Here is a 24,049-nt window from a genome sequence, read left to right on the forward strand (position 1 = left end):
GCTGTGGAGCGATGGAGTGACAGTAAGGAGTCTCCAAGATCAGCAGAGGTGGTCACAGCAACAAGATCACTGGCAATGGCTTCAGAGCAGGCACCAAAATGTAAGGCACGTGGGCAGCAGGCACATAGAGTGGGCTGGCGGCAGCAGATGGCTCTAAGAGGCAGCTCGGGGCAGTTGGAGGCAGGTAAATGCCCATATGGGTGTTACGCTCACCTGGTCTCTGCGGAGGCATTGGGGCACGGTTGCAGCCCTCCCGGGGTGAGGTGACTCGGGTCTGACTTCGCCCTCTGCGCTTATGTGGTGACTGGTGGTAATAGGTGATGCTGCTCGGGACTGCTCCTGCATGGAGAATAGGGGGCGTGAGTATGCCAGCTTGTGTGCCTGATCCCCTTCCAGACCCCTTCTCCCAAACCGTGGTACCTGTGGGATGCGCTGCCCCTGGAAAGTTCACCTGTTGATTCGTTTTGGCGAGCACTCCGTCCTGCTGCTTGTGGTAGGGGCGCGTCTATGATCTGGACCGAGTTCCTTCACTGGTCCCTTGCACGTGGTAGTCCAGTCCTGCTGCGACTAAACCACTATACTTCAGGTAAGTGTTCCTATTTGCCTTTGTCTTTCCTCGTCTGTTTTTGTTGTATTGTAAAGTTTGTTGTCTTGTTTTGCTGTCCGTTCCACTTTTGATGTTTGCTCTTTTGCTTTCTTCCCTTGCAGGTGATGTTGCCGGCCCGGCAGAAGCTGCGGAGCTCGAGGCAACAGCCGGAGGGAATGAGGAACGAAGCTGCAGTGGTACAGTAGCTGGTAAGTTGTTAACTAGGGGGCACGCGGGATTCAAATGCGGCGCGGCCCTAGGGTGGATGTTCTAACCTTGTCTTTCTTCTTCTTCACAGGGTCCGAGTTCATGGATGCGGAGTGCAGAGCTGCGGCATCGAGATCAAGATCACTGGATGTCAGGAGATGAGTCTGCAGATGAAGTGATGAAGCACCGGTTTCCTGGAGGTGAGTATGCAGGAGAACGCCTGGTTTCAAAGGTAAGTAAACTGGTCCAAGCGGCGGTGAGCATCACGTTGCACGCGAGTGCACAGTAACGCAAAGCACTGGCCTTAAGGATGGAGCAGCTTATATAGCTGAGCTTCTGAAGCCACGCCCACCAGGTTCAGCCTGCCTGCCACACCCTGCCATACCCGATGAGTCAGCACATGAAGACCAGTCCTAGGGAGTCACACCTGATGAGTCAGCACATGAGGATGTTCTCTGGAATAAAGGCTTTCAGCTCCTGGAATGTTCTTGCAAAATAAAAACACTCCTGCACTGAAATAAAGTAAAAGCACTCCTGCACTGAAATAAAGTGTTCCTGCTCACATCTCTATATGAGCCTGGCGCCAAAGGCCAGGGCCCCTGCGTTTTTAGGTCCCAAACAAACATAAGTGAGTCAAGTGGCCCATTGCCCCATCACAAGATGGTGTGATTTTTGTGTTCTGGGACCTGTGGCCATGACAGTGGGCAGGAGCGTGGGTCTCCCGTGTTCTTTCGGGTGGCCAGCCAGAAACAGAGTGGCTCGACATGTGCGCATACAGCGCGTTAGCGTGTAATCAGAGGAAAGGTCCTAAGCGCCTAAGTTACGTGACGCATGCTGGACATTGGGAATTGCCATTCAGTATGGGATAAAGGTGTGCATAGGATGACAGTGCAACGTACATGCTTTTCGTGGGGATGGACGCGTGAATTTCATATTTTTGTGGTTTCACACATGATTACTTCACGACTGTGGCATTGCATACTTGTTGTACTTCTTGTTTTGGCGGGGGAGTTGCCTACGCGAACACACGCGTGTGATTTTTTTCATATTACAAGACAGACGGTGTGTTGTGCATTCATTTTTCCCACTGTGGTTGACCCTGTGTGTCGCATACCCCATTTTTGAGGTCATAGTAGCCTACTTGTTCCTTGCGTATGCATTTTGTGTGTTGCTAGGTGCCAAAGCATACTGCCGGACATTTTTCACTCACACGTGGACTAATGAGGGGTCGCGTACATGTTGATTTTTGTTTTTTGGGTGGCTGAGTGTTGTGCAACCCGTTATTTTTTCCCTAGGGGTCACAAGAGAGCCTTGCTGGAGCATAGTGGTACGTTTCCCATCATGTACCTTGCCCCCTCACTCCAATTGCCCAGGACAATTGTTGGCTGCACCTCCCATTGCGCTAGTCCATCAGTGCCATGACTGAGAGGACAACAAGAGGAAAGGGAGGCAAAGTTGGGTGACCTGCCAGAGGTGGGCAAGGTGGACGATGTGGCCAAGGTGGGCGACGTGGCCAAGGTGGGCGACATGGGCAGTGTGGTCAAGCTGGCCAAGGTGGGCGACGTGGCCAGGGTGGTCAAGCTGGCCAAGGTGGGCTACGTGGGCAGGGTGGCATGAAGAGGTTGTGGCCCCTCATTGATGGGTTAAATGGAGTATTGTGGTCCTTAGCTAAAAAGCCATGAGACCCAAGAAAATAATGTCCCAAAGCAACATTGGAAAATAATGCCACACTGTTGCTAAATCAGAAAGTGCAGTGGAAGTATATCTTCAGAATGTCTGTATGCCTGGTGTCACTGTCATTCTCATGTGTCAGGATAAAATGCGAGGAGAAAAAGAGAAGCAGACTTTGGAGATTTATTTGGACCGCAGGAAAAGCTGGCAAACAGAAATAGAGGAAAACATGCTGTGTTTTCATCTAGATGAAGAAAAATGCAAACCAAATGTTACTCCAGAGGTAAATAAAGAAAAACACATTTCAACAATCTCAGAAATACACATGGGGGAAGGGCAGCCATGGATTCCTATCCATCTGAATGGGCATCCGGAAATGATTGAATCCACTTTGGTCGCTTGAACATGATAGGTTTTTCGTTAATGAAAAGGTACTCTGGCAAATAATTGACAGGGAGGAGATCCCACAGTTCAGAATAAAGAATCAACATATTTTTGGCCTAGATGACCCTGAGTCAGGACAAAGGATTTTAGGAAGATGCATGATAAAGATTACAATTTGCCCTAATAGTATTCATCACAATGTGTGGATTGTGAGCGGGGCACAAAACAAATTCTATCTGGGACATCATGACATTGTGCACAGGATGTGTATGGTATTAGACTTTTTAAATCAAAAGGTTTAGTCCAGGTTGGTTGGAGCCGCATCTGAGTTTGAAGACAAAAGGCAAGCTTACCATAGTGCCCAAATGAAGCCATATGCAATTCAGCTTCAGGTAAAAAAGGATGTTAGTATTCCCACATTCACCAGCCAATTTACAGTAGCATTAAAATACAGGAAGGGACAACGGATAAAAGCTTCTGATGCATCTGTATGCCTAAATGATCCATAAGGCAGCAAGGGTTAGAATGTGAATATACGCCACTAAAAGACATTGGGGTGGACCCATTCAAATCCTGCTGGACAATAAAGGGTGTCAAGACATTAATTTGGAAGATAATTCAGCAATAGGAAAGGGAATACAGTAATCTTACTACACTGCCAATTTCAGTAAGTGATCTGGAACATTCCTGAAAGCTATGTGACTGCACAGGGTGAGTTACCAGAATCACTGGAGTCTAAAGCAATCTTTAACATTCAGCCTGTGTACCCTTATATGCCAAGTGAAATAGTGGGTTGTCATCAAGATGATTGTATTCTATTTGAATTGGTGAATCTAAAAGAGAAAAACAGCATATTGAAATGGAGGTCAATATCCCAAAATATTTGAGTATAGCGATCCTTCAAAGAGACACTGCCACACGATTAGAGGAAAGTAAAGAGGTACCTCCTTTGGAGGACTTCAAAGGGTTTTATAAAATGGTAGAGGAGCAAATTCAAGCTGCAGATGCTTGCACAAGTGAGGAAGAAAAAGTCCAACTGAGAAAAATATTTATGGCATTCATAAAGGTTTTTGCCAAAGATACCTGTGACTGCGGACTGATCGATTTGCATGTTGCCACACTACCAGAAGGACATGGTGGGAAGCCATTATTTGTGTAACAATATAGGATACCCCTTGCATGTTTGGAATCCCTAGCTGAAATAAGTAAACATTTAGAATCTAGAGGAATCAGAACTATTCATAGTACCTCAAATACTCCTATATTAGGTGTGCTAAAAACCAATGGCCATTGGAGCTTGCGTGCCGATCTATGGGAATTAAACAAAAAGGTACCCATTTCAAGTTGTCCTGTTCCATTTATTGATCAGGGTCTTGCACAGGTTCACAGGTCAAAGGTGTTTACCACATTAGAACTTACAGCTGGATACTGGCATGTTCCACTAGCTGAAGATATTCAAAATGTATTTGCATTTTCATTTGACAAATCACAATATGCGTGGTCCCTGACCCCTTTTGGGTTTGTCAATAGTGGAAGTGAATTTGAGATATTCCTGAGCAAGGCACTCCAGGATGCAGCTGAAAGGAGGACAATAGGTGGATGATGAGCTAATCAAAAATGAAGATCTGAACAGTCATTTCAACGAGATTAGACATGTGCTCAGTCAGCTACAGTAGGCTGGGGCAAAAGTATATTTACAGAAAGCACAGTGGTTCATAATAAAGCTAAACTTCCCAAGTCATGAAGTGACAGAACATGGGTTAAACCCACAGGTGGAAGCGATTCATAAACTAAAGGATCCCACTAACTTGAAAAGTTTAAAGCTCTTGCTAGGAATGACAAGTTACAACAGGACATTTATTGAAAATTATGCAGAGATTACACAACCTTTAACAAGATTGCTGAAGCAGGGCGTACCCTGGAAATGGGAAAAGGAACAAAGTGAGGCAGTGACCAGGCTAAAAGAGTGTCTAATTAAAGCGCCTTGTTTGGCATATCCAATGAAAAACCAGGATATCTTCGTAGAGATAGGATTCACAGATCAATGCATATCAGCAGTATTATATAAAAAATAACGAAACCATTGCATATGCTAGCCCAGCATTGTCACAGGTAGAGACCAAATTCAATTAATGTGAAAAAGTGCTTTTCACCACTGTCTGGGCGTTGCAACATTTCCATCCCATAATTCAAGGGGAGCGGGTGATTGTTGAAACAAATCACCAGCCTCTGCAATTTTTGCAAAGTAAGAGGATCTGATCAGGCAATTTGGCCCAGTCAAGAATTACTTCCTGGACATTAGCACTTCAGGGATTTCCTGTAGAAGTGAGATATGGACAAAATAAAAAGAGCCCAGTTGCTCAAGGACTTGCAGAGTTGCATCATTGTGCAGCTGTCTGTGTGCCTGATGACACAGAGCTAGAGACAAGTTTGAATGAATTTGAGCAATCCCCCCACAAGGCATTCAACAAGAAACATATAAGGATTTACCAGCTGTGTATGTGGATGGATGTGCATACCATATAGAAAATGACATGGAAAAAGAGCATGTAAGAATAGAAAACATATGGTTTAAATGTGACAATGTTCCAAGAGTAAGCATGAGGATAGGCCCCAAATGCAGTCAAGAGGCAGAACCGGCTGATATTTATAAGGCAATATCTACAGCAGTAGAAAATAAACTCAAAGAAATCGTTTTAGTAACTGATTTTGATTATGCACGAAATAGTTTTGTGGATTATTTACCTGGCTGGAAGGTGAAAGGCATGCTCACCTATATCAAAAAGCCACTTAAACATGGCAAGATGATTCAAGCTATAGGCAAACTTGTGTCAGAAAATGATCTAATAATCCACACCAGGTGAGGATAAGGAGACAAATGATAAGGCAGATCAGTTAGCCAAAATTCGAGCTATAATGGGGTAGTTTCTTCCTACTGAACACCTGATGGGTGAAATACCGGTAGATGCGATAACACGTTTGAAGATTCCAAAAACAGTTGAACAACCTGTGGCACAATGCCATTTTGATACTCCATATCCAGACCTGATCAAAGCGCAAAAGAAAGATCTTATTCTGGGCCTATTTTACAACCATTTGCTAGATGCAGAACAAAATCCTTTGTCTGAAGAGGACTGCAAAGGGAAAGAGGAATTGAGAGTGGTATTAGAAAATTAGATTACAAGATGGACTGATGATTACAGAATCTCGGAAAGGCCAAATCCAATGGGTACTGCCTTTGTCATTTTGGGTATTGATGTTACATCATGCCCATGATGCCATAACTGCAGGACACAGATGTTCACAGAAAACTTTGGAAATTTTAAAAGATTACACCTATTGGCCACAGATGTCCCAAGATGTTGAGCTCTACACAAGAGGGTGTTTAGTGTGTGCACAGTTTCAACCTGCATCACCAGCTCATAGAGCACCATTGATGAAAAGGGGTGTGACACTCCTATGGTCTTATTTACAAGTAGACTATGTTGGGCATGTGAGGAGATCAGCAAGGGGAAACCAGTACATGCTGACAGTAGTATGTCTAATGTCCAAATTGGTATAGTGCATTTTAGCACCAGACTGCAGTGCACAAACGGGGGCCATTGTACTTGTAAATCATATTTTTTCAAGATTTGGTTTACCTCAAAGAATAGAGTCAGACTGTGGAAGTCATTTCACTAGTGCATTAATGACAACAATTTGTCAAATATTGGCTGTGAAGAGGAAGATACACATTTCTTACCTGCCCTCCTCTTCAGTGGGAGTGGAACAGTGGAACAGATAAATAGTTGATATGTTGAAAATGTTTGTAGCTGAAGCAGGATCTAGTTGGGATTTGTGGCTGCCATTGGCACAAATGGCTATCAGGTCGACGCCATCTAAATCAACAAATCTTAGTCCCCATGAAATCTTGACAGGAAGAAAAATGGTTCTCCCACAACACTTACTTTACAGAACAAATGAACAGGTGCTTATAAATGTGTCCACAATCCATGAATATTTGAAAGAATTGAAAAAAGCACTTGCAATATGCATTTGCATAGCAAAATTTGGAAAAGGCCTCTGACTGTGCAAAGACATATTATGATAGGAAGGCACCTTTGAGAGAATATGAAATAGGAGAACAGGTATACAAGTTTAATTTCGGGAAGGGGACACATAAAAACTCTACATTCCTTGCAGCATGGCAAGGGCCATATAGAATTGTCGATAAGGTTTCACCTGTGGTCTACAGAAATGCTAAAAAGGAGGGAGCATTAACAGTGGAACAGTTTGTCCATGTTAATCAAATGTAGCCCTTTCGCCCGAAACATGAAGTGAAAAGAAGAGAGTGAGTTGAAACTGGCAGGGAGTAAAAAGAATTGAAGCACTTACCTATTAAATAGAATTGCCATAGCAGGTGGATAGGTGTAAATAGTGTGAAGATGTCAAAAAGAAATTTAAAGAGGTAATAAAAAAGGGGAAACATATATCAAGTTAGTGAACAAAAATAAGGAGAAAGGAATGTTGTGTTTGAGACTATTATCTGAAAACTACCATGTGATATTAGTGTGCTTAATTAATGTTGTTTTCAGCCAGTCTTCGGGTAAATCTTGGATTATGTTATTTGGTATGATTTGCATGTGTGTGCATAGCTGAATTTGATTTCCAATATCCCAGTGAGAAAGGAAAGTAAAGGGTTTGATGTGCTTGATATTTAAGCTGTCTTTTTTTTACTCAAGAAAAATAATTGTTTTCCCCATCTGCGCCGGATCCCTGGAATATACCACTGGACTGGAGTTGCCTGGAAAGCCCCCTGGACCAAAGAAGGGGGTGCAGATTATGACCCCGAAAGATGTGAAGATGATGATCCCAAAATAAAAGGATGACTTGCCGTTTTTTTACTTGTAGCAGAACAAAAAAGGAAATTGTTTGGCAACTGTTGGTTTTGGTAGCTATGAAAGGTCTGTGTGCCATGTTTGAGGAAGCAATGATAGAGTCAGGACCGGCATCAGGAATCGCAGTAGAAGGAGTACCGGGATTTTTTATTAGGGAATAGAAGGTTGTTCTACCAGAACATGTGTATTAGCCTATATCCTGATTTAATCATTGAAAAGTTCCTTAATTAATCAGAAATACTATCAGAGTAAGTGACGGAATGGGTGCAACCCCGTAAAGAAGAACCTCGGAGGGCAACCAGGAAATAATGTTACAGTTAGAAAGTACTCTCATGAGTTCATCTAGTGTTAAGAAAAGGAGGGGAAAAAACATGGCTGGTTTATTAGTGGCAACAAATGTAATGGCAATAATTGGCGCTGTGGTGGGCCTGACAATATCTGCAGCCAATGCTGTATCTGTAAGCACACTGGGGCTCATGAGTTGAGTTATGATTTGAAAGAGTTACAAACAACTTTAGATGGTCTCAGGGGTGGACAGAAAGAAGTGATCCTTTATGTGAAGGAAACAATTCTGGTTCTTATTGAGCATGCCACAACATTAGAGCATAGTACCAATGTCATTGTTAAGCATGATGAACTGCTGCATGATATTTTAAATGTGGTAACTCCATTTGAAAGCATTGTGGCAAAGTATTTACGGAAAATTCAAAATGCGGTCTCACAGTTGATTCAAGGCCATATAACTCTGTATTTTATGTCATCTGATATCATTCGTGAAATGATGGCACAGATTACACAAAGGGAGGTGGAGATAATCCAAGAAAGAATTGCATTTGAAATGGGAAGTGCAATACCATTGTATATTAATATGGAGAGAATGGAAATAGGTTTCCTACTGAGCATTCCGTTTATCGCTATAGAGTTGATCTATCAAACTATGTTGATACATAATGTAGGTTTTTGGCAAGATGACAAATATATTAAGATTGTAACTCCGGAGATGGTAGCATTTCAAACATAGGAACCTGATGTATATCTGATACCAAAGTTAGATACATGTGTAAAATTCAAGGAACAGAATTATATATGCCCAGGAAAGCCATTTATACCTGATGCTGCAGATGCTATTTGCTGGTTGATATCAGACCATCGGTTTCTAAGGGGCGTGAGGTGATTATAAGTAATACAAAAGTTGAGCATGCTAGATTGATCAAGAATAGGTGGTTAGTGAGTACTTCAATGACACAATGACTCACCTTATTCATGGATCTTTTATTGTCAAACAGTTGCAACATAGTGTGCTCTACATATCTATCCCTAAAGATACAGTGGTGTCGGTGGGGGGATTGACCCTTTTTCATGCCGCTGGAAATTTGTGAGAAGGGAACGTTGAGAATATTGATGTCTTTCGGAAAAATGTGTTTACTATTGATCCATATATGATATGATATAATAGTTTTTTTCATAGAGAGCCTATACACAATGTGTTTCAACGTGCAAGGGAGGGAACAAGGGAAAATACAATGACATTCTTATAGGCCATGTACAATAAGTATGTGAAATTAACTATCATACTCAACCTGACGACATTGCAGATAGTGCAAGAGCTAAGACATAGATAAGGAAGTGAGGGGGAGAGTGGGAAGGAAATGGAAACAGACAGGCGACTACCGTACAAGGCCTGACAACATTTCTGGTAGAGCCGGAGAAAAACAAAAAGGTGAAGGAGAGGGGTGCAGAAAGGGAGGGGAAGAACAAAACAAGCGACTTTCATACTAGGCCTGATGACATTTCAGATAGTGCTGGTGGGGGGGAGGAAAATAACAAGTAAGGGGAGGGGGAGGAGACAGACGAGGCTGCTATCATACTAGGTCCAGGGACAATTCAGATAGATAAGTGCATAGAAGAAAGTAAGTGGAGGAGATAGGAAAAAGAAGATAGGGGGAGGAGGAGGGAACAGAGAGTAAGCAGTCAAAATGAGTGGAGAAACAAGAGGGGAGAGAGAATATTCAATTCTAACTGAAACATAAAAGTGTACATGATTAGAATGAACATGAATAAAGATAACATTACTGTGAGCAGCTTAGGCCTGACAGAGGCAGGTAGGTACTATTGGGGGACATGGGTGGAAAGAGGTTTGGTGATTTTGGCGGTTCCAATGGTGATTGTTTTGCTATGGTGGGATTTTTATGGTATTTCTGTCTTATAGTGGTGAGACTAATTTCAGAATACTGACTAATGATTGTTTCACCAGGGTCACTAACAACATACAAATACTGGACTTAATACACTCCGAATAATTGGCTCATCCTATACTGTGATGTTTTATGTACAACATCACAATAATGCCCTTTTGGCTGTGTTCGAACAATTGAAATACAGCACATTCATTAGGCCTCTCTAAAACAATTCACTGCAGCTACTTTTCTTTGAGATATTTCTTACCGCAAATTCATCTCCCTCAAATCAATGAGACTGAATGCAAAAAGAATTGCACAACCTAAATTACCTTTTTGAATGAGTTCCTTATCATATACTATAACTATGCAAGTTACACCAACGTTATAATTTACAGGATGAGCAAATCTATCTGCAGTGGCTTTCAACACTCTATCTATGCAAGGTTCTGCCAATTGACCTTCATTTCATAACAAACCTTGCCAGGGTAAATATGCTTTAATTAACAGTAGTACCTTGAGAGATATAAACACAATAGCACATGCTGCTTGAAATTCGAATCTCTAATGTAGTGTCTACAATGAACTAAATGAGCTAATCTGCGCTACCTAGTGTCATTCATTTCACCAGCACCTCAATTAACTTGATAATGACATAGATTAGGCTAGCGATATCCCTGACTCAGCTTGGCAGTGTTCCAGGGTCATTCACAGCTAAGGTCTCTTGAGATTTTGCAGCCCTTCTAAAGATGCCAACACAGGAGAGAAACAGCTTCAGCTTTAGTCAGCTTGCAGTCAGTCCAGCGTTAGCCCTCTGCTTCCTTCGTCAGTCAGTGCCAGAAAAGGAATGCCCCTAATTTGCCTCAAAACACTTTTATCAAACCACCTGTGACTCCAATAAAACACCTCCCCTTGACCAGATCTACCCACATCACGTGATTCCCTCTGTGTGTATTCCTCATTGTGCTAACTGCATTGCTGCAGAGCAAAATGATCCATATTTCTTGAGTTTCCTGCTCTAACACAATGACTTGTATTTGGGAATGGATCTTCACATTTTTTCAGCTTACCACACAGTGCAGATTCAGCCTACACATGTAAAGTTCATTTTCTTTCCCATTTTCAGAGCATAATGCATTTTCATTAGTCTGCATCCAGCGTATATTATGGGCTAATTTGCACTAAATGTTATTGTGGGATTCACTTGCATGTTAGATGGTGTTGGGTTAATTAGTATGTTAGTTTCCTGTTGTTAGGCAGATGTTTATGCAGTGCCCTTTGGGAACACCACACACAATTAGGACTACAAGTGACAGTACAAATTCACCTTTGGTACAAGCCTGTACTACACAGTAAAGTGGTAGTGATGGCTGAGCAGCCAGACTTATCTCAAGTGAGTGAAGTGAGCAGTATCAATAGTTACACAAAGGACAGGAATTACTATGATTCAAACTAACACTGACTCAAGGTTTCTGAGTAAAAGAATATACATTTATTTACACATCAGTTATTAAACATTTCACTATTATCAAGCAGTAGAAAAATAATGTTAGCAGTACACTACGCCGCACCCAATAGATTCTGGGCAAGTAAGGCTCACAATGAAGTGTGAGCAAAATGGCTTTCCAGCAATTTAAGAGGGAGGGAAAGACAAAATTAGACAGAAATTGAGCAGCACCAACAAGTGAGTAGGCAGGGCAATCTAGAAAAAGGAACTACAGTGAGGAAATCAAATTAAAGTGGCCTGGCCCAAAGTCAATGGACCAAAGTCTTTGCAGAGGATCACACAGTTCAGAGTAGTTCACGGTTAAGTCTTTGCCAAGAGTTCAGAACGAAGTTGGTCAGACGAAAAGTTACTTTAAAGAATGGCGAAGGCCAACCCCTTGGATTGGTGAAAGATTTCACACACTTTCACCGCGGCTGGACGAAACGAACCACCGGGTTAGCACAGTATCTTTAAAGCAGAAGAATGCTGTAGCTGAGGCAGACGATCCTGGCAGATCCTGCAGGCTCACGGTTCCTGGAGCGACTGTTGGACTGACAAGAAGGAGGAAGACTGGAGGGTCCTGCACTGCCCAGGGAAGAAACCAGCAGCAGAGCAAAGCAATGAATAAAATGGGCGTTCCTTAAAATGCAAGCAGGGCCCGTTCCTCCTGGCTATCGGTTCACTGTAGCTCTGTACAGCAAATTCGACCAAAGAAGGGAGGCCTGGAGAGCAGTTTGATGAACTGGTTGTTCCCACCAGTTCAAGGGGAGATGATACCTTGCAAATCTTCCCTGTCGAAGTTTGGAGATTCGGACCCACAGCAGGGCTTCACCGGGAGGTTCAGTCAAGGTAGAGGTCTTCTTTTATCAGCTTCTCATTGGCTCTCTCGATCCAGTGGCGACTCTGCCTATCCAGACCCAGAGACCTGCTTTTTATGCAGTTTTCCCCCGTTCACACAGCCTGACTGTCAATCACACAGCAGGGTGGCTGTCCCGCCGGGACAGTCACCACAGCCAATCATATCAGAGTGCGACATGGGTCTCCAAAGAGACCCTGTGCAGGGAGTCCTAAACCCATCCCTCACATACTGTCCCCCACAGACATACAGGCACCTAAGGAGGGCTTCTGTGCAGAAGCCCGCAAATGGACGGCAAACAAAGGAACCAAACCTGGTTTGGTGCACAGAGTAAAACACAAGAAAGACTTTTCCAAAATTAAATGATGAATAAATCCAGCCAGAACCCTATAAAAACATATATGGTCCAGCGGGTTTAAGTTCGAGGCTACCAAGATAGTCTAAAACAATACCAGGGCTATTTAAGATAACCGCGGAAGAAAAATAGGGTAGTAACCACTGCCACCAGCCAAGTCTTAATGAAAAGGGATACAAAGAATGTTCCAAGAGAAACAGACAAAAAGGGGTAAGTATTAACCCTTTCCAGAACTCTATGTAAGAAAGTTTGTACTGGGTCTGTGAGTTTTAAAAGAGACGAATAAAGTCAATGGCAATTTTACATGCTCTGGGAGACAGTAGTCAGTCCCAGAAAATGGAGTCTGAGTTTGGGAAGTCTAAAAAGACAACCCTGTGTCACTGCACTGAAGGTGCTGTGTAACACACAGAAAACAGATGATGCCTATGGAGTAGGTGAGGCTCCACAGTCTATGAACACAAGAAAATGTTAAACAGACACAGCAAAACACATGGAAGAGTGGGGAAAAAGGCTCACACTCTTACCAGGTGAAAAAATAAATCCTAGAAATCCAGCAAAGCTGCTGAGGAACTCAGTAGGTAAGGAAAATTACCCATTCTGGTGAATTCTCCCTAACACCTGTTTGTATTATATTTAGTGCAACTCAGCTAATACAAAATAGCATCCTGGGGCAAAATGATCATTTTTTTGCATGTGCTCTGTGCATTGGCATCTATTTAAATACAGCCTGACTTATACTCTTGAGTCCATTAATGAGTTTCACACCCTTGGCCCTATTTGAAGTTCAAACCCTAACTAAAATGTGAATGTTGAAATGCAGAGTCTCTATGTTGAAATGCAGAGGCCATACTCCTACAGTGAACCATACATTTCCTAAACTTTGGGAAAGTTCAGTTCCCTGCGTTGATTTGCTCAGTACTTTGTCTAGTGTTGATACCATTATCATGTTATTTTAGAGCACTCATTTTTACGTGAAAACGATTGTTGATAGCCACATTCAATAAGCGTATACATTTTTATGAAAAATAGATTGGCAGTACACATTTAAAATCAGTTCTTACCACGTATGTAAGGGTGTTGCTTTGCAGTATTTCTGACATGTGTATCTAAAGTATTTAAACAAATTAAACAGAGTTTAGTTTTATTTAGAATGTGGAAATAAATATGCATGTCTCTATCAAAGCATAATTTAAAAAAAATATAGAGTATAGGCCAAATTACACTCATGCCATAAACGCATGCTGATCATGTAAATTGAGTCTTGATGCTACCCATGTTTGATCTCTTTGTTTCTCAATGTTTTATGGGCAGTCTTTTTTTATCGCAGTTATAATCATCGTTTGATTTCAACAGATTTTTTTTTCTAAAGTTAGACATCACATATTTAAAAAAATAAATTCTCAGTATACAAATGCATAATTTATTTTCTTTAAACGATCTGGTGTGTCTAAAGAACACATTTTATGGTTGTCACTGTGAGTCTAGTAGATTTGCTCCTAACCTCATTACATTCAGGAAAATGGGCACAGGATAAATGACTTCATTACTTACCGGTCATCTTCCTTACTCTGAGGTCTTCCTCGTTACAGTCCTATCATATATGAAGCAAAACCTCCAGTGACACAATTTACATACACGATTTTCGAAACTTAGAAGATATATTAACAGTCTCATTTCGATGAGGTCAGAAGGGGGAGACGTTTTGTGTGGTTTTCTTTGCCCTGGGAGATGGTGTGTGATTTCTGCACCTGCCGCAGCTCCCCAACACATTATAAATAACTGCAGCCCCCCTTGCATTGAGATTTCATGGTGGAATCTGCAGGGACTTTTCTGTCTGGTTTTTGTACATGATAATTTATATGGAAGGTGGCATTTACGATTGCATTAGTAAACAGACCATTATTATGGCACATACAACCTTGAACCTCCTGGACTTGTTTTCCTAAAGCACATCCATACCATAAAACAATATAAATTGTATGGAATCAACTGCTTTGCCACAAGTGTTAGCAGTAACTGTACTCTCCATGCAATTTACCCTTCATGTAAAATGACTCTCTGAATGTATTACCTCAGTCCCTCTTCTATGTGTGTTATTTTCCTCCTGGAAGTGCCCTATGACCTAAAAGTCTCTGCTGACCCATTCCACTTACTTTTATTTTAACAAGGAAAAAAGATAATGGGGCAGGGAAGTAAATCAGGACCTGAACTTTGAGTAATTAAGACCAGCCAGTAGGTGAATGGGCCATTACCTTCTAATCTACCTTCCTCATTAGAGTCCTTACACCCATGATTGTTAGTCAGGTAATATCCCAAGTAAGCGAAAGAATGATCCACAACTGCAAGGTTTCTGCAAACCATTCATTAAATAAACAGCTGACCCAAATTTAGCAGTAACTGAACACCCCACAATCAACTTATAATGTAAAATTAACATGTTATGTGAAGCTCATGATGAAACTCTGCAAATGTCCTGCTTGCAAGCCCCCAACATTGTGAACAGAAGTTAAAGTCCCTCAAATGTTTTTCCCTAGATGAAAGAATGCCAGGGATACTGGAAATTAAATATTCAGTGAAAATGGCAAAGTTAACCCATGTGACGGTTCACAGAATCTTGTCACTTCTCTCCAGAGGGAGCCCTTCCCTTTGAGGATAGGGAGGTGGTCCTGCTATGAAACATTCCCCTGAGAGGTGGCAGTAAGCGGGACCTCACAGGGAGAGACTCCCTTCTTGGGGATAAGGACTCCCATTCCATGAAGGAACTCCCTAAGCCTCTTTCCAATTCGACCCTGAGACCCTCATTGTCCCAAAACGTCCAACCTGAAGAAACTACTGTTTGCTATTGTAAGATCTCTTCTTATACTGACCCAAGACCTGAAGAAACTGAGAAGTGGAAGTGTAAAACAGATGTGAAGAATGGCAATAGGTCTGACCCCAATTGTACTGAGAAGATGAAGAGTGAAGGAGCAATAACTACTCCTTTATTAAAGATATCCAGTACTGGGAAGAGTTGGCCTCAAGGAGGCATAATGAATACCTCATGGAAACAAAGAAGGACTCTGATCCTGCACTGGGGATGACCCATCAACAGAGGATAAAAACAGAGGAAGTACTTGCTAAAGGGAGAATCCGCCATCCAACCTGCATAGCCCGGGAAACTCCAACCTGGGAAAGAGAAGTCCATGAGAGGAAGCTGGTCCTCAGTCCTGAGGAAGATGCAGAATTGACAGAGGAGCAATTTGGAAGGGCCAACTCACTTGAAGATTGGAAGAATGTGGACGGTGGCGTGACCTCAAGGAGGTGTACCATGTGCTCTGTGAACAGCACCTGAACCACCAAACCAATGGGTCTACACAGCCATAGAACAAGACAGGAGTTGAGAAGAGAAACGCTGTGAGTACTTATGGGAAAGAAGCCAGCCGTGACTACGGCTAGTACTGGTGACACACAACCACCGAGTCACAGGTAATGGGAGTGGCGGGAGACCTGGGAGGGGTACAGGGAATTGTGAAAGCCGTATCAACGCTCAAGAGTGTTATTGAAGGGATCTACCCATCGAAGTGATTGTATAGAGCTGAAGAAAAAACAAGAGTGTTACAGGAGTGATCTCTCTTATCACAGTAATTGTGAAATCCATAAGAAAACCTGAGAATGTTACAGAGTGATTCCCTCATCACAATGATTGTGAAAACCATAATAGTAACCAAGAGTGTTACGGGAGTGATCTCCCTCATCACAGTAATTGTGAAAACCATTATAGAAGCCCGGAGTTTTACGCAAGTGATCCCCTTTGTCACAGTAATTGTAAAAACCATAAGAAAAGCCAAGAGTGTTATGGGAGAGATCTCTTGTCACAGTAATTATGAAAACCCTAAGCAAAGCCAATAGTGTTACTGGAATGATGATTCCTCATCACAGTAATTTTGAAGACCACAAGAGAAGTAAAAGGCAAGAGCGGTACGGGAGGGATCTCCCTTGGCACAGAAATTATGTTGGCCATAAGAGAAGTAATAAGCAAGAGTGGTACGGAGCAATCTTCCATGTCACAGTGATTGGGAAAATCCTGCAAAAGCTCAAGAGAGGTGTGAGAGGGGTCTCCCTCGTCACAGTGATTGTGAATATTATAATAAAAGGCAAGAGTTTTACAGGAGTAATCACTCTCAATACATTAATTATGAAAGGAAATGCTCGAAAAGATTGTATCCATTTGTACAAATGGTACAAAAGACTGAAAAGGCCTGTATCATTCGTACTAATCTGAAAATATCGAACATGAGGAGCAGAGGATGCGGGGGTATCTCCCGCTCCACATGTTTATAATTTTTGGATTCAGGGTTGCAGGGGTGTCCCCCGCATAGGGGAATAAAGTTAGAAAAAAACTGAAAAGACCCTGCGGCGCTGGTTCCCAAGCACGTAAGTGAAGGGAACCGGTGTCGCAGGGAGTCTGCGGCACACAACAAGGTGTTCATTTGTGGGGTATGCTTGGGGAGACATTACTTTGGGTTGTTTGACCGTGACGGTCAAGTTAGCTATAGTCTTTTGGATGCAAAACTTTCCCGTTACGGGCAAACAACCCAAATCCATTACGAAAGCCCTAAGAAAATTCAATGGTACTATAGGAACAATCTCTCTCACAGCAGTAATTGTGAAAGGCCTAAGAAAACCCAAGATATCCACGGGAGCGATCTCCCTCATCACAGTGAAGGGGGAAACCCTAAGAAAAGCCAAGAGTATCACATTAGTAACCCCCCTTGTCCTTATAGTGGGAAGAACAGTTTATTGGACATTTGATAAAGGACAAGAAACCCAGAGAAAGAGAATATTTGAACAATAGTTAAGGAAAGATCCATCTTGGACATTGAGAGCCAGTATTCATTGGACACTGGAGATAGACCAAATAAGTCAATTTGAGGTTCTTCAGGGGTTAATCAGAGCTGTTACAAAAGACTACAAGAAGATAACTCATCAAGGCTGAGCTAGCCATCCCAGACAAAGGCAATCATGCTCCTGAGCCCCTTTTTGTTTTCTGAATCCTTTTTGATTAGTGGTAGGGTCAGAAGTAGGTTCGTTTTTGGACAGAGGGCATTGTTTTTGCTTTGAGCAAACCACCTTGATGACGAGCACCCTAGTCAGAGTTCCGCTAGGTGGGAACAACACTTTAGTATAAGGAAAGGGAGGTATTTTTCTTATTTTAACCTTGTGTAAAATGCCACCACTTAGTCCAACTCCTTCTTATGACTTGCCACACCCAATTGGTGAAAGATATTGTTTTCAAAAGTCCTCAGGGTTCAAGTCGGGGGGTACACGCGGGTGGACTTAGTCCCGCCAGCTAGAATGAGAAACATTGGATGTCTTCTTTGTATTTATGAATTAAAGCCGACCTCTCGAACCGCAGTCGTTAGGTTTGCATTCTGGACACTTCACCACTGCACCATATAACCTGATGAAAAATAACGAACAACTAAAGGTGAAATGTCCCATTTTAGAACTAGATGTTCCAGGGAAAACATTTGTTTTGGTTCTAGGAGTTTTAAACACCTTTTAACGTTTTCAGAAACATTTTTTGAAGAAAATATCCTGTCTTGGTTTTGTGTGTGTGTTGATTTGCCCTGTGAAATTGTGGTGGTTATGCAAAGCCAATTTAATGAAATGTGCATATTTCACCTCAATATGCTAATTTCTGGGGACATCACACCCCATTGTGTTTGTTGATGAGACCCCCTCCTTGCAAGGATCTAATCATAATAAAGTTGGAAACCACCTGATGTATCAAATTGGTTTATTGTAAATATATAATTAGAGTCCATACTACTTCTAGTAACTGTGTGACCTCTTAAGTTCTAGAATCTGAAGCCCACGTAAAACATTAGCAGCACACAAAAAAACACAAATTTCACTCGTCTGTGACCTGAAGATATTTCCATCAATGACAAGATGTTAGCTCTATGAATACTTAGAGGAACATCTAAGAGAGGTGGAAAATTAACAACCTGTAATGCATGCAAAGGAATCGATCACAGAGTTCTAAAAGAGAAAGGGTCAATATATAGCATTTCTACATTGCATTGGAAGGGTCTCTGTCCATTTGCACTTATGTGCAGAATGTACCCTCCTGTGCAATTTTCATGATTTCAAAAATGGAGTGGCTAATAGTAACACTCAGGTAAGATTGCCTTTACTCCTCAATTTTAAATTTGATTTGTAAAAAAGTGTAAATGACACCGGCAAATTAAATTTAGCATTTAGCATTTAGATCAGTCATAGAAATATTTAGCATTGGGGGCTGTGATAGGTATAGAGTTAGAAGCAAGCATATACCTTTCACTGTGCATCAAAAGAAAGTAGAAAATAAACCCTGCAGTGGCTTTGCCACCATCACGCTTTCACATAGGACTGATTTACTTGTGACATGTAATTTATAGAGGGCTACTGTTACACCTCCTACCAACCTATTCCTTATTTAAACAAGTACAATATACTGTAAGACAATATAAAGAAATGTATATAGATGTCCAACACCTAATTCTCATGCACAAATGTTCATGAATTGATTCTCCATAAAGAACACTCAAATAAGCTTTCAGAAAATCGAGCAAAGTGCATTTCTTTTCATTAAGAGAAATAAGTAATAGAAACACATTGCACAAAGCACACTCAGTCTGAGAAAACACTTCTATCATCTTCAAGCCTATATCTTCCTAAAAATGAATCAACTAACCAAAAACAAACAGCTTCTCAAAGGCATAAGATGTATGCTTGCCAATTCTCAGTAACAAGCCTCATGAATGGAATGGCCTTTGCAATACCTCAGCTCTCTCTCAACATGCTATTAAAAATGAGTATAACCTTCTCTCACACTCACAACAGTCTTCTGTGATAGTAGAGAGCTGAGGGCTGAACGTCTGTTGAAGCTGGAGAAAGGCTTGAGGAGTTACAAAATCTAAAAATCAGGAAAGATTCCAAAAAATCCACAACATTTTAAATCCAATGCCAAAAACCACATGTAAAGTCCATCATGATCTTCTAATGGGTGCAAAGCCTTAAAGGGTTTCCCTGCTTGCTTTAGGCCCTCAGGTCTGCCTCCAATACAATGTGACAGCATTTCCCGATGATCTCAAACAGCTCATGTATCGGCTCCACGAAAGTTTATGAATGTGCTCCAGGTATATAAAAATAGTCTTCTGGTTTGTTTATCAATTGGCTCCCTGAATGTTTATTTATATGCTCCTGGTGTATCAAAACAAAGATGGGAATGGGTCATTTGATGCACAATGGATTTATGGCTTCTAGGAATTACCAGTTGGGGTTTTACCATCTCTTCTCAGGTAGTTTATCTTCTAAACAATATCCCTTGTTTTAAAAAAAATAATGGACCCCTCGCTCCCTTCCCTCTTGTTCTGATGTTACTTGGAGAAAGCACTTGGCTAATAAGGGATCGTTTCTTTGTGAAAAGCTAAGTCAGGAAGGACCCAAGGTTCTTCTTCACTGACTTTTGAGGGTTCATATGGTTGAGAGATTTCATCAGCTACCCCAAAACATAGGTTCTCCCATTTTGTTACCCCTTTATCTGTCTCCTCTTTTAGGATTGGTAGCATTGCTCTTTCAAGTATCCCTCGGGGCCATTTGGTCCCCAGGTTGAATATTAAAGGCTGTTTCCCCATGATTCTGAAAGAGAATTTTAACATCTCCTCTAAAATGTGGGTCAATGATGCCTGCTCAAACATTGAGTCAAAATCTCCAAGTAAGTCCTGACTTGGGAGCAAGTCTAATATAACACCCGAGGGGATGAGAACTCGGTCTGGTGGTATTAACCCTCGCTCCTCTGGAGGGTTAGTTGCCTCTCTACTACTACAAGTCAAACCCAATGGACCCTTTAGTGGCCACTGTTGGAGCTAACTCAGCTTTTCCTACTTCTGGGTCCCCCAGCCCGTTTTGATCGAGCTGCATCCCACTTCTGACATCATATGTGAGAAAGGCATGGTGCTCAGAGATAGACACAGACACAAGGATACCAGTTTGAAAATCTTTATTTTAAACAATGGGGTTGGAAAATACCTAACTTGCCCCATTCCTAAGCGACCAAGAAAATAAAGGAAAAGGAATAGTCCAAGAATCAGTCTGTCCACATTAACAGGGTGTAGGTGTTTGAACAAAATATATAAGTGTCTCTAAAGAATATCAGGCTAACCAAGGAGCTTCTTCTTAACTCCCTTGCCCAACCTTAGCTCACGTGGGATTGCCAGAGGTTCAGTTTGTCCCAAACAGTTCAGTAGTTATTTCATTCAGTGTACAGTAAGCACCTCTTTCAGGCTTCCCTGAGAGAAAAAGGCAGCTCAATGTAACAATTCTGCTTCACCAATGTTTTCTCACAAAAAGTCAGTTCAATGTAACACTATTCTGTTTCACGAGGCTCCCCTGCCCTGTTTCACTACTCTCTTACTTAACACAGTTCTCGGGTTGAATCTTTCTGGCTCTCCCCACTGGTACCTAGATACTCTTTACTTGCATCATTCACTTATTCATTTCATAGCACAACACAACATTATCTTCACATCTGGGGTTCCCTTCCCCAGATTTCACCATGCAGTTCATGTCAAAGACTTTTGAAACAGCATAGCTTTATTCCTTCCTATTCCTGAACACTCTTACACAGTTGCATTCTGGTTATTGTAGTTCCTTTCCATCAACATGCTTCTAGCACCACAACAAGTACCCCTTGCTTGTCATTTCCATCATTCATTTATTTATGTTTCAATCAATCCCCTCTCAGGATCCTTCTTTACTTAATATAATTTTCTACAGCCTTTCCCATCACCTTTCATTTCAATCAACTTTGCAACTATGCTTTAATTTACGTTTCACCTTTTCTTCAGTACACCTTTCACAACATTTCCCATTGGCTTTCACTTGCATCAACTTTGCTTTGTTTTACATTTCACAGATACCACTCTGTTACTTTGTTTTGTTTCAGTTCAAACAATCAAAGCTGTCAAAGTATCTCACTTCTTATGTGTACTGCTGCTTTGTAACTTAGTAATCATGTGTGTCTTCTCAGACCCTGGCTGTCTCATCACTTTGAACTCACTGGTTAATCTTTCTTTAATGAAGCCTTCACAATTCTTCCTATCTGAGGTTAGAGTCTTTCCCACCTGCCCCTCAGACATTCCTGGCTGGCCTCACTGTCCCAGGGAATCGAGCAATCTCTCAGCACACAGTTCGGAGTGTTTAACAAGCTTCGCAGCTTCCTTTGATGAACCCTTTCAGCTTCTTGGAGACACGGCTCTCTCGCCACATTTCTCCTGCTGCAGCCTGTAGGCATGTAGCATCTCGGCATCCTGTTCTCATAAGCCTGGTTCCTGCTACCCTATGCTCAGCTGTCTGCCATCTGGTTTGCTCTCCTCTGACTCGCCTTTGCATTCCTGGCTTCTCGTCCTCACGCTCCGGCTCGTTCCTCTTCCATGATTTTGGGGTTCACCTTTTGTACTTGGTTCGGGTGACAATGGGATTCAGGTGTTTGTCAGTATAATTAAATGCCTGACCCTGTCTGGCCTTATTAGAGGGACATTCATAGAAATCGTAGTTGCTTCTATGATAGGCAGGGCAATCTAGAAAAAGGAACTACAGTGAGGAAATCAAATTAAAGTGGCCTGGCCCAAAGTCAATGGACCAAAGTCTTTGCAGAGGATCACACAGTTCAGAGTAGTTCACGGTTAAGTCTTTGCCAAGAGTTCAGAACGAAGTTGGTCAGACGAAAAGTTACTTTAAAGAATGGCGAAGGCCAACCCCTTGGATTGGTGAAAGATTTCACACACTTTCACCGCGGCTGGACGAAACGAACCACCGGGTTAGCACAGTATCTTTAAAGCAGAAGAATGCTGTAGCTGAGGCAGACGATCCTGGCAGATCCTGCAGGCTCACGGTTCCTGGAGCGACTGTTGGACTGACAAGAAGGAGGAAGACTGGAGGGTCCTGCACTGCCCAGGGAAGAAACCAGCAGCAGAGCAAAGCAATGAATAAAATGGGCGTTCCTTAAAATGCAAGCAGGGCCCGTTCCTCCCGGCTATCGGTTCACTGTAGCTCTGTACAGCAAATTCGACCAAAGAAGGGAGGCCAGGAGAGCAGTTTGATGAACTGGTTGTTCCCACCAGTTCAAGGGGAGATGATACCTTGCAAATCTTCCCTGTCGAAGTTTGGAGATTCGGACCCACAGCAGGGCTTCACCGGGAGGTTCAGTCAAGGTAGAGGTCTTCTTTTATCAGCTTCTCATTGGCTCTCTCGATCCAGTGGCGACTCTGCCTTTCCAGACCCAGAGACCTGCTTTTTATGCAGTTTTCCCCCGTTCACACAGCCTGACTGTCAATCACACAGCAGGGTGGCTGTCCCGCCGGGACAGTCACCACAGCCAATCATATCAGAGTGCGACATGAGTCTCCAAAGAGACCCTGTGCAGGGAGTCCTAAACCCATCCCTCACATACTGTCCCCCACAGACATACAGGCACCTAAGGAGGGCTTCTGTGCAGAAGCCCGCAAATGGACGGCAAACAAAGGAACCAAACCTGGTTTGGTGCACAGAGTAAAACACAAGAAAGACTTTTCCAAAATTAAATGATGAATAAATCCAGCCAGAACCCTATAAAAACATATATGGTCCAGCGGGTTTAAGTTCGAGGCTACCAAGATAGTCTAAAACAATACCAGGGCTATTTAAGATAACCGCGGAAGAAAAATAGGGTAGTAACCACTGCCACCAGCCAAGTCTTAATGAAAAGGGATACAAAGAATGTTCCAAGAGAAACAGACAAAAAGGGGTAAGTATTAACCCTTTCCAGAACTCTATGTAAGAAAGTTTGTACTGGGTCTGTGAGTTTTAAAAGAGACGAATAAAGTCAATGGCAATTTTACATGCTCTGGGAGACAGTAGTCAGTCCCAGAAAATGGAGTCTGAGTTTGGGAAGTCTAAAAAGACAACCCTGTGTCACTGCACTGAAGGTGCTGTGTAACACACAGAAAACAGATGATGCCTATGGAGTAGGTGAGGCTCCACAGTCTATGAACACAAGAAAATGTTAAACAGACACAGCAAAACACATGGAAGAGTGGGGAAAAAGGCTCACACTCTTACCAGGTGAAAAAATAAATCCTAGAAATCCAGCAAAGCTGCTGAGGAACTCAGTAGGTAAGGAAAATTACCCATTCTGGTGAATTCTCCCTAACACCTGTTTGTATTATATTTAGTGCAACTCAGCTAATACAAAATAGCATCCTGGGGCAAAATGATCATTTTCTAGCATGTGCTCTGTGCATTGGCATCTATTTAAATACAGCCTGACTTATACTCTTGAGTCCATTAATGAGTTTCACACCCTTGGCCCTATTTGAAGTTCAAACCCTAACTAAAATGTGAATGTTGAAATGCAGAGTCTCTATGTTGAAATGCAGAGGCCATAC

At 42.2% G+C, this 24,049-nt stretch overlaps 1 protein-coding gene across 6 annotated transcripts in view; it reads right to left on the minus strand.

The window, feature by feature from the left end:
- LOC138566370 (inter-alpha-trypsin inhibitor heavy chain H4-like) overlaps positions 1-24,049 on the minus strand; it is a 1,003,937-nt gene that overhangs the window by 258,303 nt on the left and 721,585 nt on the right. For all 6 annotated transcript variants that reach the window (XR_011301923.1, XM_069643539.1, XM_069643537.1 and 3 more), the window contains one exon: positions 13,661-13,705. Coding sequence is in view for 5 of the 6 variants with exons in the window: in XM_069643539.1 (XP_069499640.1) it covers positions 13,661-13,705 (45 nt within the window). In the remaining variant the exon portion in view is untranslated. The remainder of the gene's footprint in view (positions 1-13,660; positions 13,706-24,049) is intronic.

The sequence above is a fragment of the Ambystoma mexicanum genome, chromosome 2p (assembly GCF_040938575.1).
Source record: "Ambystoma mexicanum isolate Mex_15411 chromosome 2p, UKY_AmexF1_1, whole genome shotgun sequence".
Taxonomy (NCBI): domain Eukaryota; kingdom Metazoa; phylum Chordata; class Amphibia; order Caudata; family Ambystomatidae; genus Ambystoma; species Ambystoma mexicanum.